The sequence below is a fragment of the Epinephelus lanceolatus genome, chromosome 2, assembly GCF_041903045.1.
Source record: "Epinephelus lanceolatus isolate andai-2023 chromosome 2, ASM4190304v1, whole genome shotgun sequence".
Taxonomy (NCBI): domain Eukaryota; kingdom Metazoa; phylum Chordata; class Actinopteri; order Perciformes; family Serranidae; genus Epinephelus; species Epinephelus lanceolatus.
Window position 1 is genome coordinate 36,351,638 of NC_135735.1, and position 18,674 is coordinate 36,370,311.

The window sequence follows — 18,674 nt, forward strand, 5'->3', positions numbered from 1 at the left end:
CCCACTACCTCAGCCAAGACACTCGAACTTTCATGTTATTTTAGTGTCAATACACAATCACATGAGCCTTGCCTCCTCTTGCATATGATTCATAAATTGCATGCAAGAAGTGTTATTTCTCATAACTAAAATTTGTTTTGACTTTAGCAAAAGCTGCATGGCTTGTAGAGACTGTAAAATTTGGGATCTGTGCCTATTTTGTGGTCAGGCTATGTCATGATACACCATGTTTAAAAGTCAAATGTAGACTCAACAGCAGGCATAAAGGCCAACAGATGCCCAACATGAAGGGGAAGAAAAACAGAAGGAGAGAGCGAGATTAAAAATGAGATGCAGGGGGATTATTAAAGGGCATTAAAATGACACAGGAGATTATTCTGATGGTGGTGACGCCAACCTAAGGTCAGCAACAGAAAACTGCCAGTCCAGCAGACAAACATAAAAGAACAAACAAGATAACAGGAACAAGGGCACACACAGTTTAGCACTCCATGAGCACAATGTGGGGATTCAGGCTGCACATGAAAGCTCCCCTCGTGCTGGCAGTCAGTAAGAATTTATTTCATTGTGTCTGTGGGTTAGCCTTTTAGTGTTTGATTGGGGCTTTTTGACCTGCTTATTTCTGCGTATGTTCAAAGTAAACATGGCAGTCTTTGCTCATATAATCCCCTGAGTGCCATTTGCACTCCTTTCAGTAGACACATATGGTCCAAGAGTGAGATTGACCTTGCCCTTTGGTTTAGCAGTGGAACTGACACCGAGGTAGAATCATTGGACGCCACGAAAACAAAGATTTAAAGCTTTGTTACACTTTCTTGTAGTATCACTTGAGCTAGGGACTAGCCACCCTATTCACAATTAGGCAGTAACAGACTGTCAGCGAAGTGAAATGAGAGGGGAAAAAGAAACTCAGAATTTGGTTACAAGACTTTATTCCCACACTTAACAGGCCAGAGAAGACTCCAAGAGCCAACTTAGTCTAAAAGGAATGAGGTCTACAAAAGAGACAAGGCCCTGGGAAATGGCAGCACCAGTGTCACTCTGTGCCGTGCTCCAGCCTGGTTCATTGGGGTCCAGTTGGGGACACGCTTGAAAAGGGCAAAGGTGCTGGAGCAGATCACTCTGCAACGGTGATGGAACGGAGGCCTGGATTTTTTTTTTCCGGACAAGAACAGCGCAGGTCAAACACGGGATATAGAAAGAAGCAGGGGTCGCAATGCAACATCTACCCAAACTACACAAAGCCAGCTTTTCATCCCCTCTCTGGCCATTCCACCAAGTCCACAACTGTCTTTGACAAAACTCATTAGCAGAGACCTTGTAGCAACATCGGCAATCAGAAATTCCATGGAGGGAGACATGCACAGAAACAATGTCCCACACACATTTCATTGCGCCTTTTGACAAAATGTAATGAAGTGTGTATATTGTCCCCCTCAGCTGAACTCCGAGCCACTGGTACAAAGACTTTGTTTTATGAGCCTTAGCTGCCCAGTGTGGGACACATCAAATGGCACCTCCATGCTGCCTCTTTTGTCAAACTAGAGGGCAAATTATTGTTTGCGATGTTGTTGTTGTTATGGCTCCTAATTAATAAGAAGAGGCCATTGCTATCGTGTCAGAATCATTCATATTCTTTTACGTCGCAGGCACATGCTCATTAAGTGGGGGCCTGGATATAAAGTGCACATGGGATGGATGTTCCTGACAGTGCTTTTCCAGCGATTAACCCCTCATTGACCTATATCATTATATCCTACAACATACCACAGTAACAGTTATTGTTAAACTCAGACCCTTTTGGATCTTAGGTAAGAGTAGTAGCATTAAAAACAATAAAAATATAAAACAAGGACACATGATGCTTGAATGCTTCACTCCCGTGCCACTCAAGTAAGTTTGCAACAGTACGATATTTTTACGATGGGGCTACAATGACCCTTATAGGAATAAATTAGAAGGGCTTTATTTCGTTAAACTAATGTTTAATTACTTTGATTGAAACTTGAAACCTTTTTAAAAAAAATTAAAGTCTCCCTTTAAAAAATTACTAAAAGAAAGGTGAGCTCCTCTGTCCAACTGCATTTTTTTTTCTAATACTGTAGATAAGCAAATGTTCACAGTATGATAACTGTCAACTTTCATACCACAGTATACCCTGAAACCGGTATATCACTACAGCCCTACACTCATGTCACCCAAGCTTACCTCTGACTCATATTAGAAATGGGATTTTTTTATATCACCATTCTTTTTTAAGTGTGCCGTATATTTCACATTTGAAGTTACTTGTACATTTAGGCATTAAGTCGACACCCATCTTTCAAGATGTGTAGCAGAAGAAAGAGGAAAACAATTTAACAAGTGGCTTTCTCAGTAACTGTGCTCACTCCCTGCATCCATCGCTCGCAGACATTTCAGCTGTCAGAAGTTAGTAAGATAGAGTCGTCCTTGAACTCAGAATTTCAAAAATTCGCACGTAGTTTTCTGCAGTCAGAAGAAATTGAGCTACAAAAATCTGAAGTTATTATCAAGTAAACATTTTAATCTGATATTCCCAGTGAGGATTACATGCTTAAATTTTAAAATATAACTCACAAAAATCAGTCAGTGTTGTTGTAGTTATTATTTACTCATTTGACACTACCTTGGCAAATGAATGCACTTTGTACACACCTGAAGGTGTGTGTAGACCACTGATTTGAAATGTTTTTGTTAAATTTCTACACTTTCAACTGTGTTTCTGATCACTGATAACTACTGCTGCATGGGAGAGACTGAAAAAATACCAGACTCTGTGTTGTATTTTTAAAACATTTGTGAATACGAAAAAAAGAGAACAAAGGGGAGAATTTTTAAGGTGACCTACAAAATTAAGAGTTAATATGCAGCTGTCCAGAATATAAAGTTTCTTTAGGTTGTCTGAAATTATTTACTTGTGTGTGAGTGTGTGCTGTTAAATGTTACACAATAATTACTCTGTACATACTGCATATAATAGTATATTTAACACTGACTTTAAGAACACCTGTCGTTTCTGACAGTCAGCTGGCCTGCTGACTTGAAAAGAGCACAGGGTGCAAGAAGCCAGTTGGCCCTGAAAAGATCAATGATCCATGACAGTAGAGGAGAGGTGGGGGCTGACTGAATGTACACTTATGGAAGTGTAAAAACACCCTTTGATTTCACACATGGGACGGTCACAGATTAATAATGTCAAACCTAATTCAAGTATTCATGTTTACCGTCGCTTGTTTTCCTTTTTTTTTTTGCACATTTGTGCCTCATTCACAGATTATCTAAAATCTGTTTTGGATTATGCAAACATGCTCTCATAGGCACCCGCCATCTCCCCCTCCCCTAATGAAAAATGTAATTTACCAAGAGGGAAGCGTGTATTAGGGAGATTCAGTTGTGCATATATGGGCTACCTAAGGTACTTATTATTCTGTAACATTGTAGTTTGCCACAGATTCCATGTCTCGCCTCAGATTAAAGATGTCAGACAAACACAGTGCCTTGTGTTTGTCCCCTCCCCCTGTGTCCACCACCACTGCCAATAACACCAAAATATTGCTCTTCATGTTATTCCATTTATTTAAATTTTGCTTTTCTACCTATATTATAGCTGTGCTTTGTGATCCATAGCATCCAGAGCAGCCTCCATTTACGGCTGTCTGATGTGTCTGTACTCTGCGCAGCTGCTGTAGCCATATGTAAAACACTGTATGCTGTATAGGACAGACTAATTGACCTGTTAGCTGCTTCAGGCTGCTATATGAGCCCATCATGGCCATTATCTATGCTTTCCCCCAGGTACGTCTCCATGGTGGTAATCCCATTGCGCATGCATCATTACCTTCAATAGCACAAGGCAGCTTTTCTTTTACAGCCTCCGATTTAATTAAATTTGGTTGTAAATATTTGATACACACCTACCCTACATTTGAACGTAAAGAGCAGCGCATCAGGCGTCATGACTGATTAGTGTTGAGGAGGAGGAGGAGAGAGGCTCCCTGTTAGCAGCTTGTCATTAACAGGCGGACTGTTACAGTATCGGCCTCCTGACTGATGTAGACACTTCATGTCATGATGAGCTCACGTCAGGTGGAGAGAACTGGTTTTTCCTCCAACACATCTTGCTGAACATTTTGTTCCCTTCTGTTTTTTCTTCATTCATTCAGCTGACCTTCAGTTAAAAATATATAATCAGTAGGATGCCAGTGTGTCCTCTTTATTGATTATGAGTAGATTCAGACCTCTGAAATAGTTTTATTTTATATATTATGGGTTAAAATATATGTTTGTTTTTGCCTTCAGCCTCACGCAAATCATTTATTAGGTCTCAGATTAACACAGAAGGAAAAATTGAACAGGGAAAGAAAAAAAATCTAAATAGGCCTAAGTTATTATTCCTGACCTTCCTCATCCTCATCATGTAGATTTCCCTGGATTTACCAGGCTCCGTGCATTACTGACAGCTCCGCCATTGGCCAAGGACACATAGGATGACCACAGCGCCTCTAAATTGAGCCTGAATTGCCATAATACGGAAAATACTTTTATTACAAGCATAATCCCACAAATGCGACCTCAAATCACGTTTTGTTACGAGGATGTGGACTATTTGCAGGTATTGTTTCTGGGGTGGTCTGAGATCAAATTTAGTCATAAAATCTAAATCTTTGCCAGCTGATGTCACAATAATTCACTGGTTTCAGGAATCAAGACAGAGGATTAAGTCAGAGAGGGAGGAGAATAGGCCAAGGAAAATACTGATTTAATAATATTATTAAAACAATTTAAATTATATAATGAGCAGCTTTTCCCTTTGGGGTTAGGGAGACAAGTTAGTCAAAGTTATCGGTGTTTTACATCTACTTTTTAGGTTGTGCAGAATAATAATGCGTCAAAATCAATGTCCCAGCTGCAATTAGTTTATACAGTACCCTTTTGTCGTTTGATTTTAAAAGTTTGAAATGTGAGGATGAGAAAGTTTTCCAGTGCGTCAGCGCGCATCACAGACTACAGTGATCATCTGATTACAGCTGTCTGTGGGAGAGTCACAAAAGTTAGCCCATGTAACGAGATGGACTACAAGCAAAACAGCCAAATCAAAGGGACTTTGATGGACCATGTGAATTTCTCTGCCGGGTTTGATCCTACAAATGACCTTTTAATTAACACAATGTTAAGTTAGTGCAGCGGCTCGCTACACATGGGACAAAGCAGCATTCATCTTGTGTCCCTGCCTCGCTGCTTGGCCTGAACAGTAACAAAGTGTTCGATGCCACTTCTGATTAGATGCTGACAATGGAGGGATGATGTCCCTCTTTCTTCCGCAACTTGTGGATTGCACTCACGTCCTCCTCTGAATTATGACCTTCCATCAGCGCTGCGCCTTTACGCGTCGAGTCAAGATGATAAACTTTGATCAAATGCACATCCGCGAATGTTTTAATTGGCCCATTGGACGTCCATAAATAACCATGACGCAGACAACGAAAGCTCTTGGGAAAAAAAATGTATTCTTTAGAAAAAAAAGAAATGCCACGAGTGGCAAAACACAGAAGAAGCTCACAGTTTAAACACACAATGACAAAAATCCTCCAGGTCCACGCGCAACACAGGGGATCCGGTCCTTTTTATGGTCAACTTTATGTCCGACAAGCTTTTCTCTTTTACATCAGGCAAAAATGACACAAAGCCACAGTAAAACGCAACATGTAACAAAATACTCAAAGGAGATACGAAGTCAACCAATAAACACATCAGATAATAAACAAACAGACAACATAACAAAAAATAATAAATACACAGAGAGAAATAAATAGGTTTGCTACACTACACGATTGCCATACACAAATGTGGCCATTTTTTTAATCCGGCCATTCTCATACCTTTGCATCTAGAATTTTTGCATAAAGTCTTTTACACCATAAAAACAAAGTTGTGCAAAATGATAGCCACGTCCACAGTTTGACAGCTCTCACTGCAGCAGCGCCAGGTAGCTCCCATGTGTCATATTGAGGCCGCTACTCGGCCAGTGTGTCCTTTAGTGCATAATAAATGTCCCATTATTTATCGTGGTACAGTTTCCAGCAATCTAGGGGAGAAAAAAAGACAGCAGGGATTAAAATAAGATCCAAAAAAATGAGCATTAATAAGCAGTCTCTATAATAAGATATTTAATTCTAACTTGAATGCAATAGAAATGTTAATATTCTTCCTCATATTTTGATGGTTATTATAACATAATTTTGACATAATGCATATAGTAACCCACCAATCCTTAAATCAATCATTATATTTAGATCAAATTTAAAAACTAAAATTTAGCAGCATATATTTACCAAAAAGTGACTGTGCCTGTGCGTGTGTCCTTGATCACCCATGAGTGTTGATGGTGTTGTTCTGTGCCCCGTGTGTGTGTGTGTGTGTGTGTGTGTGTGTGTCGTGACTTCACTGGTTTCTTCCAGTTCAGTGCAGACTCTCACCTGCTTCACCTCTTCATCACTGGTCTGAAGGCAGTGACCTTGTCATCCTGCGCGGTCCCACAGGCTTGACTGAGGTCAGATGACTGTGTCTCTGCTTTGCCACCAGAGAATCCTACACACCCAAATAAAAGCATATCTAAGAACCTTGCCTCGGGTGCAAGTTGGCAGAAAGTGTCTTCTCACTTCATAACCTTAAATGGGCTTTTCTTGGTCTGACAACATGTGGAACATTTTCAAAACACATCTGGCAATGCTGGTGTTCTGTGAGGTGATAGACGATAGGAATTCTGTCTTTCTATTGTGGAAAACATCTACATATGAGACCAGTTTTATCCCTCGTAATATGGTTTTGCAAAATGACATACCTTCAATGGTGGAGTACTGACATGTGTCTGGGAGTGCAGCATAGGATGAACAGTGCAGCTGGAGGTCCTTGTGACTGTAGCTGCCAGTGCCATAGAGTTTAGAGTGCAAGGACGAGCTCTCAGGGAAGGGGCTCTCAGCATTGGTGACACTGCTAGATTCATGGAGGCCTCTCATGCCCCCACACTGTCCAGTAAGAGCCCCGGTAAGCCTGGCGCTCTGGAGCTGGCAGTCCCCGCTTGAGTTGCCTGTCCTCAACTCTGAGCCATGCTGCTGATGGCTCAGTATGACCCCCGAAGCCGCCGTACGAGCCAGAGACCAAATCCGAGGCTTATCTGATGCTTCAAAGTGAGACAGGGACACCGTGCCCGCAGGGCCGGTCGAGGTGGGTGCCTTGGACACCACAGGATCCAGGAAGTCAGACGGGAGAGGAGGGAGTGTGGTGACACTTTTGATGGCGCAGGGGAACGCGTGGAAGCTGTTGGTTAAACTGAGGTGGAGCTCAGAGCTGCAGTCTCTCTTTTGAGGGGCTCCAGATACCGCCATGGACCTCTGGAGGTCCTGCTCATCCGCAGCTGCCTTTTCACAGTCACTGTCCAGCTTGTCACAGTCGTCATCGTCCATGTCGTCCAGATCGCTGAGATGCAGATCTTTCTCCTCCTTGCAATCACTGGAATCTGCATGGAAGAGAAGAGATTTTTTTCAGGTAACACTGTTTAAAAAGTTGCCGATTGTAAATTTATAGAGACAAAGTTTGTTCAGAAAACTTTTGGAACCCACTTCAGGACCGTTCTGGTCTATACATTTAGCAACTGCATTCCCCTATATTTTGTATAGGTAACCATATATTTGGTTTAACAATGATTAAGTAAATAGTTGAACAAATTGCCACCAAAAAGGAGATTACCTTTGGTGACACATTCTTGGTCGCTCTTGTTAAAGTCATCCTTCCTGTCATCATTGGCCTTATTCTTTGGTGACCAGGTCATCTTGTTCTCCTTCTTTAGCCTCCTCCTGGCGTTGGCGAACCAGGTGGACACTTGGGTGAGGGTCATTTTGGTGATGATGGCCAGCATGATCTTCTCGCCCTTAGTGGGGTAGGGGTTCTTGCGGTGCTCATACAACCATGTTTTCAGGGTGCTGGTGGTTTCACGAGTTGCGTTCTTTCTTCTGGCTGTGCCATTAAAATCTACTGTCCCATATCTGCAAAAAAGGGACACACAAATACACACAGACAGAGGCCATTAGTGCAGTAAGTGAAGGATATCATAGACTGCTCACTCAGACATCCTATATCCCCACTCCCTGCTGTACAGCTCCGCTCCATGCAGGTATCAGTATGGAGTTACACTCTGACCTTTGATCTAAACGCGGCATATTCCCCCTGTGAACGGCTGCCTTTAATGATCAGTGGCAGGTCTGCTAACGCTCATGTTACATATAGTGGACAAAAATGAATTTTACCTGTCATATTGATACTGTCCCAGTGAATGGTCATAAGGATAGTATGCAGCCGTCTGAGTGATGCCAGAGTGTAAAGTGCCTGTGCTGTCCTTAATGTCATACTGTGGATTCTGTAAAAGACAATAAGTGGTTATAAGTATAAAACATTCATTGTTTTTCAGCAATTTGGTGATTTTTAGAAAACAATGATGAAGACATTTGCTGTTTTTATGCCCTTAAATCAAGAATAAAATGACTAACCAAGGGTGAAAAAAATTAATTACATCAAATACATCAATATGTATTTTTTTAATTGTAGCTTTTCAGGTTTACAGTGCAATGTGCTATGCATGATCCTAGACAAATTATAATATGATTTTTTATTTATTTATTTTTTTACTGTCTTCAGTTACAATATACAATATTTCCATGGACTGAATTTTTTGGCTGCCATCAGGTGTTTAAAATAAGAGAGAGAAGGCAAGAAAAGTCGCAGATGCACTGCAAAATATCCATTTAACAAGTCATTTATTCCTTTATCCACTCCAAATCTCACTTTCTAAACAATTCTGACAGAGGATTAATATAATTTGACTTATTTTTCAAGTGCTGCTTCAGCAATAAACACAAGAGTCAATATTTAAAATAAAAAACAAGGCAGAATGAGGAGGATTACTTTCTAATAAAAAAATAACATTTGATTCAAATGAGACAAGTTCCTCTGCGCTGCTTCCCCACTACTTCCCCTCACCTACAGCAAGTGACAGGATTTTTGACTTGCTTTTAAGAAGAAGAAGACAGGACTGGGTGCTGGATTAAACGGCATGTCGAGACGGATACGTTTGCAGTGCAGGGATAAATTGATGAACAAAACCCAGTTGATCGATCAGCCTGAGCCCCCCTCCCCCCCTTTGCGCATCAGATGAGGGTGAAGTGAGCCCACCAGAGTGGAGTAGATAGCGGATGGGTCGGTGCTGTAGGGGAAGTAGTTGGCGTAGTTCTGGCTGGCGGCAGCCGCTGCGGCGTAGGGTGAGCTGTACATCCCCAGCGCTGCGTTCAGCTCCGTCCGGCTGCTCGCCAGGAGCCGGTTCTCGTAGGACGGGCAGCAGAAGGAGGCAGCAGCGGCGGCGGCAGCGGCGGTCTGGGAGCCGCCTGTCCCGTCAGAGACCGACCTGGAAATCGAATCGCAGCAAGTCGTACTGGGGTTTGCCGACACGAAAAACTGCATGAAGAGAACCGTGGATAGACATGGTCATTGGGTGTTTCAGCTCTTATCTGGATGCCTGTGACAACTCTGAAGTGACTGTGGGTGATGCTCTGCAAACAGATTTCTAAGTTAAGTTGCTCACTCAGTTCAGTGTTGAGTCTTTAAATCCTTAAACGAGTGAAAACGTGAGCTCTCTTTAGTTCACATCAGTTCAATTATCCCGAGTCAGGTGTTGTTATTTTAACTTGTGACCTGCCTTAATTCAAGGTAAGTCACTTTTCGGACAATTCCTGCAACGAGAGAAAGTAGTTGACGCTGTAAAAAGCGACATCACCTTATTGTCCTCTTTATATGTTCCACATAAAATTAGAATTATATTTTGTTCAGTGGATATTAAGGTGGAAAGAGCTGTGCGCAATCCGTGCGTAAAAGTGAGCTGCTCCAGTTTATAATCGGTTTCAAAATAATGTAAGAAAAATAATGACAGTGTCAAATAAATCATCTCTTTATTTCAAATTTAAAAGATCTGAATTTTATACACACACTGTGCTGAAAGCTAAAAATATTATCCAGATAAAAGTTGGGTGACAACTTTTCAATGAGAGTAACTTTTGTCCCCTGATCGACTTGAACTTCCTCGAACTTATCATTACGCGCAATAATACTGTCTTAAAATGTAAATAAACCACTTTAATAGAGATTTAGAAGCTTTGGAGATAACACCAGGTGCTTAACGTCCCACATGTCCCATTAAAAAGAAAGTTTGCGAGTGTGTACAGCGTGCGTTACAGCCCAATTACACCTCGTAGTGAGCAATAGGTGACATTCATCTCTATTGTCATCAGAAAAACACGTGAGTTCATTCATAATTCAGTGTAATTGGACACGGGTGCGTGTACATCGATATTTGGTTCAACAACAAAAGCAGCACACGAAAATAGCTGTCAATACTGTCAAAGCAGTCACTCGGTCATTAATGTTTCTTACAGAGAAAAGTGCTCTGAATGTACTGAAATACAGGAAAATATGCAAATAAAAAAAGCCATGTGTGTGTGTGTGAGTGTGTGTACACAACACTTAGGTGAAATAAAAAGCAAAGAGGCTTACCTGTGAAGTTGCATTGTAAGGGTATCCAAATTGCGAGAAAGACATAGCTGCTTCTTTTGTTACCATCAGCAATATTCTTCACCCTTGATCGATTGCAACCAATTCTACTTCAAATCCACCGTCTTACACACATTTCCACGCACGGCCTTTCGCTCAATAATAGATGACTTCACTCATAGGAGGGAGACTTTAGGATGGCACCAGCTGCAGATTGTTTTATATGAATGAATAATCCCCCCCAAGGACCCGATAAGAAATGAAATTAAGCGTCATTAAGTGCAAAAAAAATTGTTGTTGTGTTAGCTGAAGGAGGCTTAAAGGATAACGTAAGACTTGCAAGATATGGACTCTGCTTGTGCTATTATTTGTGGCTCTATAGTTCTTTAGCATTCATCCATGCAAGGGTATCAGCGTGACGTCACTGTAATCCCGGAACGGCAGGGTACCAAGGATAGAATAATGTCTTTGCCAATCACGTCCAACGCAGGGTTTTTCTTAAGGTGCACTGTACACAGCCTTGTCCCGCTTTTGTAATAGAACTCTTCACTGATTTGCTGCGATAACGTCTCGGAAAAATTGTATTATAGTTCATCATTATTGAATTATAACATGGCAACATATGGAAACCCTTTGTGAAATAAACTGGATTAGGAAAAAAGGAGACGTGGAAGATATTTCTGGTAGTCTTGTGAGTTACCATAAACACGTACACATTTAGAGATTACTTTATATTTTTTACCCAGGCAAATAGCAGTCAAACATATAAACTAGAAGGTCTGCTGAGTATTTTCTGTTTTGTTTTTTGTTTTTTTTAAATATTGTTTCTTTTATTTACAATCAGTCACAATTAAAGCTGAATGAATGAGCACGTCTAAGACTCTTTTTTCTTTCTTTCTTTTCTTTTTTTAATCTCGACCTCTGTTCGCCTCTGGCTCTCTGGCCAGAGGTCCATCCCGGAGTTAATGACGATGATGTTTCTATCTTTCTCTATTAGAGAGAGGGGCAGTCCCAGCAGGAACGGTTAGAGGGGTTTTTGGCAGGTCAATAGACCAGTGATTGATGCGCGCCTGGAGACCTACGTGACCATTACGCGTAATGCGTAATTGTATCAATTAACAAATGGATACATGCCCTTGTTTAACCAACGAGTAACAGAGTGAAAATATGCCTTAGAGGTGAAATCCGAAGAGCTGTGCTAGAAAAAAAAGACAGTGGAAGCCCTGCTCCCAAGTCTAATTAAATATCCGTGGATGGGGGCGACGAGAATTGCATTTTAATTGAATGATGCTCACTTGAAAGATGGGTAAGGAATGATGCTGCCTCACAGTGAATGAAACGAGAAATAATTTTAAGCCTTATTAGATCAGCAGCTCAACCATCACAAGTTCTCTCGCTCACTCCCATAAACATAAACAAGCTGTGCCCCCCTCCTGTGTGATGTTGAGCTGGGACAGGGAGAGGGAGGGAGGGAGGGAGGGGGGTCTATTATTTCCCCCTATACACACTATATTTATATTGACAGTGACAGCGATGATCAGTCCTACTGAGTCATATGATCTCCCTGTTTCTGACTATCTGGGGCTGTGTAAGGTTTCCGTTGTCACGACTGATACTTTGTGCCAAATTTCCCTTCGCCCCTGCCTCTCCATAGCTGATGTATGGCGTTTCCTCCCTTGGAGACGCATCTGCGATTATGGTCTTCCTCTCCGAGGGGCGCTAAAGAGCCGCGTGTAGGAGATGAAGATCTCCCGTCAAGAGATTTTCCACAGAGATAAAGTGGACAGAGTGGTCATGGTCCAGGCTCTGGGAAGTGCCTGGGCAGTAAACACCCACAGGCAAGAATAGCAACTCTTACACACACCATGTCTTTGGTTCTGGCAAGTGCTCATTGCTTCTGACAGGCAGCTAAGTTACAGCAGGGAACTTGTTGGTCCTAAAAAGAAAGCATTATCACCCATGTTACCAAACTGTATCTTACCAGGCTTTTAATGTGGTGAGGTTATTGTTTGAATAAAATTTGTCTTTTATTTTATTCTTTTCCAACTTGTTGATTTCTTTTATCTTCAATTCCTGCACCCTGATATTTCAACTCAGAGCCAGGCTCATTCTGCACCCAAGCATTTTAAGTTGCCAAAACTCACTCAAGAATGGGCACGGTGCAAATAACTTGAAATCAGTTATATCTACAAATGATAAAAGGGGCAAGCCAACTTGATAAGCATGTTACTTTTCAAATATATTCTTGTGGCATGAATAAAAACACAGGAACAAACTGAAGACAAAAAGTGAAAAGGCACTGCTCATGTCCGCTGGCTATTTACAGTGTTCTGGATCAAATATCAGAATGAGGAAAACAGTAAATCTCCAAGACATCTGTTTTCAGGTTTGCGACATAAAATTTTTATACAATTTAATGGGCTTTTTAACCATTTATTGAGCTTCAGAAGGTAAAGAATTTCTTTAACCCATGACCACACACTTGATTCTTTAGTTTATCTAAAATATCTGAGTCACAACATTTGTAGATACATTGTTTTATGTGAACAGAGAGAAGATTTTAGATGGAAATAACAGATGTCAACAAAAAGCAAAATTTAACTTAGCTTTCCATTTAACATCAATAATGTTTATGAGAACTTCTCTGAGGAGAACACACTCTCTAAAGCGTTATCCCACAGGAGAATGTGCATAGAGAGAAGGTTGAAACAAGCTAAATGTAATTGCATGCCGGTGGTCGATGCATTTCTACAAGGGCATGCATGATGGCCCAAGTGCATATGGACAGACTCATGCATAATGCATGTCCAGCAGTCAGTGTAGATCTCACCGAATCAGGCCAAAATGAACACTAATTGTAATGGCAGACTGACCACAGTGCCCTTTCCTCTAAAATGTGTGACAGTCCCACAATGAGACATTTTTTTACAGTGTTTTGTCTGGATTACTTAGTGATCACATTGTAACAAGGTTTTGTTTTTAGCAGCTAAATGGCTGACAACAGCAATTAGTGATTCCTCCTTCTCAGATGTTTTTTTTTTCTTTTTTTTTTAGGAGAATTACTTTTGGCAAAGTCTGCCATTTTGGAGGTTTAGAGTGCTACTTTCCCAACTGTATTAATGCTACAGGAGCAACGTCCTGTAAGAGAGCAGCTTCCTTAGCAGCAGGATGGTGTAGCAGCCATCCTTAAGCTGTCGGCCGTGTCCAAGTTAGAGCCTTTATCCTGGTCCACATGCATCAACCTGCGTTTAAATCATGTATCATTTATATCAAATCTGGGCTGTGTTCAACTAAAACTGTGAAAGAAGGTGCAAGAATTCATATCATCTTTTTTGGAGGATCAGATTTATGGGGACAGTCACAAACACTGGGGGGAACACATATGAAACAGGGGGTTTAGGGGTCCTAGAACATTTTGTGTGTCAAACACTTATTATGCAGCTTCTTTTTACATTTTCTGTATTAATTTATGTTGTAAATGTCTTTAATTTTATACAAGTAAAAGTCCTCTGCTACTTTCATGTTTTTATTGATGCAGGCAAATGTTCTAAATATTGCACCACCCCTGAAATCTACTCCTATTGCCAAGTGACAACATAGAGAGTACCAAAAAACTTCAGATAATCACAAGAAAGTATTGCAGGTAAATTCAGTATCACTTCCAGTGCTTAGCACCCTGCAGACCTCCATTGTCATAATACAACAAAAGTGGTCGGCCTCTACTTAACAGGCTGCAACAATCTCTGGCAGTTAGAATTTGTAGACATACCATTTGACCCACGACTGATCGTGTAATAGAACATTTAATGACTAGCAGACAAAGGCATTCACCCTTATAGTACATTTGCTCAAGTTATTTAAGAATAAGCAAGTCCAAACCTCTATTATATCTTGTTCTAACGGATCCATGCGGTTACTAATGAGACTGAGTAATGCATGCATCCTCCATTAGAAGCATCACTGGGTGGAAAAAAAGAAAGAGAGAAAAAAAAACCTGGAAAGGTTAAGTCAACACTCAATAGCTCCCAGCCCTATTCTCCTACTTAATACATTTCCTATGCTGACTTAATGAACCACACAAAGCCTTTCTGGTTTTTCATCAGATCGGGGGTAGCGGCGGTGGTGGTGGTGGTGGAGGTGGAGTTGGAGGGGAGGTGTATGAAATGGTAATAAGGGCAGGCAGACGGAGAGATGGAGGGAGAAGCCTGAGCCGAGCAGGGGATGAAGCTGCACCTACCTGGAGGTGTGTGATCTCATTAAAGCCAAATTGGTATATGCCAATAAATCCAAGGCACTTGTGATCTGGAATTATTACACACACACACACACACACACACACACACACTGCATACACACAAACTTCCCCCATGAAGAGCATTATTAGTACTGCAAAATTATCCAAAATGAAGAGAAAAGTAATGAATATTGTAATGAGAAATAACAGAGCAGTGGCGAATATGGTCACAGCAGTGGCCGGTTAACACCAAAACAAACATCCCCAGGGCTGCTGAATAATTACAGCACACAGAGGGAGTCATTAAAGCTTCATCAAACAGAGAAAAAAAGAGATAGGGCGAGTATGACATCATGACGACTGTCTCAATAAATCAATCTGGTGTAGAGGAGGAGAAAAAAAAAAGGACGATAACTGATGACAGTACAAGTTTGATTGCTGTTTAAGTAGTGCCACTGCGCCGTGCCGTGCTTTGATTGGTATCTTGACTTTAAAAGACAATGTGCATCTTGAAAGAATGCAATTACACATATATCCATTTTGTTTTCTGCAATTTAAACATGAGTGTGCGCATTAATGGACAGGCGTAATTGGTGTTTCATTTGTACCCTCGTCACTTTGATTGCTCGTAGTCAGATGTTTAACTCAAACAAACCCAAGGCATTTTGTGTTGGGAGCCGCATATCCCAGAGGCCCCTGGGGCTCCTGGGAGAGGGAGAGAGAGAGAGAGACAGGGAAGGAACGAGGCATGTGTGCGTTGTTTGTGTGTGCTGGCTGGCAAAGTCCCCTTGAGGCTCTACTGTAAAGCTATCATCAGTGGTGGTGTCAGGGATTTGTAGCTTGTCACTGAGAGAGAGAGGGAGAGTGCGCTGGCAGTGACTCTGGGAAATAACTGCTTATAGAGAGAGCCTGGCTTGCACAGCTTGTGTGAGTGTAGGTGTGTGTAAGAGAGATAGAGAGACAGTGAAGGAGTGGGAGGAATGTGTGTCTATTTTCTCCCCGGGGTGTCTGGAGATGTGTGTGTGTGTATATGTGTGTGTGTGGACGGGTAGGTTGCGGGTTGATCATATGATGTGTGGATCCATGTGCCGTCTTTCATCTCGGGGCCTTAGGCTCTTTGTCTATGTGTGTTCTTGCCGGCAAGTGGTGTGTGTACATATCTATTCTGGGTGTGTCAAAGCTCCTGCGGTGGCGTTGCGTGAATCCGCGTCTCCTCCTGAATTAACGTTCACATTTGGACCCAAATATGATCAAATATGTATTTTCACTCGCCGGCAATAAGGAAGTCTGTGTAGGTTACCTCCCTGCTACTATACCCGTGTTTGTGTATGTGTGGTCTTCGCTGAGATGGATGCTGACTTCAAACCGAACTTTCCCTCAAGGCGGAGGGCCAGCAGCAGCAAAACGCTGCTGTCGGGTAAATACATGTATCTGCAAAAAAACAAGTTCCTCTGGAATGACGAATGGAGGGCTCATTTTCTCATTGACAACCATGTATTTCTGAAATCGCATGTTGGCGGTTGACCAGGTTTCAAGGGCCCGAGGGTCATGAAATTCACTCAACTCATAAATGATCATGTCAGCGTTCAAACGGAGGAAGAAAAAGGAAGACGAGGAAAATTGGAGTTACATGGTTTCCATCTGACTGCAGCTGCTAAATCCACGGCAGCATTGTGGCCCATCTCTCAGGCCCGCAGAGGCAGAAAGACAGTTCCTATTACTGTCAGTCCAATTACCGGCCACAGCACAGCCACCGCTGTCAACACCAGACGGGTCATGGTATGTATCGGCATCTTTTCTCTCATGTTTAGCCATACTTTCAAGGCAGGGGAACCTCTATGTTATGCAGCACAGCTTTGAGCTTTAAGCAACTGGTTATCAACTTTTAATATAATCTACTCTTAAATTAGCCGTTATGTGGGGTCAAAAGTTGAGTAGAGTAGAAAGCGATCAAAGAGCTCACTGACTACGAGATGTGAAGGATACCTACAACCCAGTATGTCTGTATAATAGTCTGCTTTACGGTTATACACTGGAAACAAGTAAAGATTTGTGAACAAACTGACAACACAATACAGAAATGGCTGCAGTATTTCCCCTGTGGTTTTATGTGCCCTTGTGGCAATCCACCACACATATACACATATACACCCAGAAGTGGGGAATGTGATGAGAAGTGGTCTAAATATTGAAACACTCTCTATTACAGAAGACAGTGCTCTGCGTTGAGCGTGTCTGCTGAGCTGCCTCTAGTGTTGCACCACACGGCGACAGAAAAGGCCCAGCCCCATCTGGTCTTGGTTCAGTCTGGTTTACTGCAAAGTGGTGCCAATACAAATAGCTGTGCTTGATGTTTGTTTGCATAAATTGTTTTGAAAGGCTTCACCGAGAGTTTTTTGGGTGGATTATGGTGGGGAAGTTGGGGAGCCAACCGTGGTGGAATAATCCTCACTGAGCTGACAGTTAGATTTGCTCTTCTTTAAGAATGAAAAAAAAAGATTGTTTTGGATTTTTCTTCTCGGTTCCTGGCAGTGAGCTTGGACTGTGAACTTTTCAGTGGGTTGTGCGTGCATGTGTGTGTCTGTGTGTGTGTGTGTATGTGTGTGTGGGTGTATGATGATAGAGAATGCTGAGCAGCGCTCTCTTCTCTCGTATCATAGCAGTGTCAATTTCGATCACATCAGTGTAGCGTTTAACACATGCTAAAAGTTCAGTTGAAAGTTCAGAGGCCCGATGCAATGTCGGGAAAATGTCTCTCTTCCTAAAGCCCTTGCATATCCACTTTGATTTTTCTCCCATAGGTCAAGGCAAAGGACGGAAAAGGCAAAGTTATGTAGTGAGGTGAATTAGGCTTGTATTACACTGATGAAAAAAAGTAAGTGAAAATCAATCTTCCATTAAAGTAGGCACATTTTTTTGTTTTGATTATACATTCTGGTAAAAAAAAATAGACATGGTGACCAATTGGTAGTCATCATCACTTAGCTCTGGTTTTGCTACAGGTTGAAGAAAATTGAACTGATTGATTTCATGTCTAGGTAAGTGTGCCAGCTCAGCGCTAACCAGTACCAGACAGATTTTTGTGTAAGCTGTATAGATACCCAAACCCCCTAAGTCTCAGCCAGAGACCCTGATAGGATGGAAATCGCAATTCTACCAATGACAGTTCAATCGTTCGGGGCCCTCTGTTACTCATTTGCTGCTTAGCCAGTGGAGGTCCCTCCATGGTCGACTCCCAACTACATCCAGATGCGGCTAAAAATATTTTTTGCTGCAACATTTGTCTTTGTCTTCAGCTCCTCTGCAGCCACATTGTGTCAGGCTGCAGAGCTAATGATGGTATATTTCCTTGTCCATGGACAAAAACCTGACACTTCTGCTCGATCCTTAACCATTGATGGGTTTGGTCTCAACACACTCAGAGGTTTGACGAGCTCAGCAACCAGATTGATACAATATGACTCAACCCTTATTTCAAGAATGTTATTGAAACAGTGACTACAAACACAATTACTAAATTCTCTTTTTCCGCTTATATCTGCAATCATATGACTTTTATTGCATCTGAAAGTACCGAGAAAATATTCCTCGCGTGAGTTAATCTTAAGGTTTTGAGAAGAGGGAAAAAAATTAGAAGTCCTGTGTATTCTGAACATAAAACAGACTCGCACTAATAAAATCCAGTGTCAACCAACATGATGTTATGCCTTTTGCCTCCCTAAGTCTCAGCCTCATCAGCTGGATTTCCACTTGGACATGGTTATTTCATTTCCCTATACTCTACTTTTTCCAAATTCAACCTCTATCAGCAGGCCTGAGTAAAGTT

At 41.7% G+C, this 18,674-nt stretch overlaps 1 protein-coding gene across 4 annotated transcripts; it reads right to left on the reverse strand.

Moving 5' to 3' along the window:
* Nucleotides 1-5,516: 5,516 nt before the first annotated feature.
* irx6a (iroquois homeobox 6a) lies at nt 5,517-11,962 on the reverse strand. 4 transcript variants are annotated; one of them, XM_033628761.2, is made up of 7 exons: nt 10,618-11,962; nt 9,247-9,475; nt 8,325-8,434; nt 7,768-8,063; nt 6,863-7,537; nt 6,498-6,609; nt 5,517-6,106 (listed from the first exon to the last, which is right to left on the reverse strand). In XM_033628761.2, the coding sequence occupies exons 1-6, from the start codon at nt 10,629-10,631 to the stop codon at nt 6,503-6,505; spliced, it is 1,431 nt and encodes a 476-aa protein (XP_033484652.2). In that variant the 5' UTR covers nt 10,632-11,962; the 3' UTR covers nt 5,517-6,106; nt 6,498-6,502. The 4 variants fall into 4 exon arrangements, with proteins under 4 accessions (XP_033484652.2, XP_033484643.2, XP_078017449.1 ...); XM_033628752.2 differs by having other exon boundaries at nt 9,247-9,525; XM_078161323.1 differs by lacking the exon at nt 10,618-11,962 and adding an exon at nt 9,653-9,749 and having other exon boundaries at nt 9,247-9,525.
* Between the last annotated feature and the right edge of the window lie 6,712 nt (nt 11,963-18,674).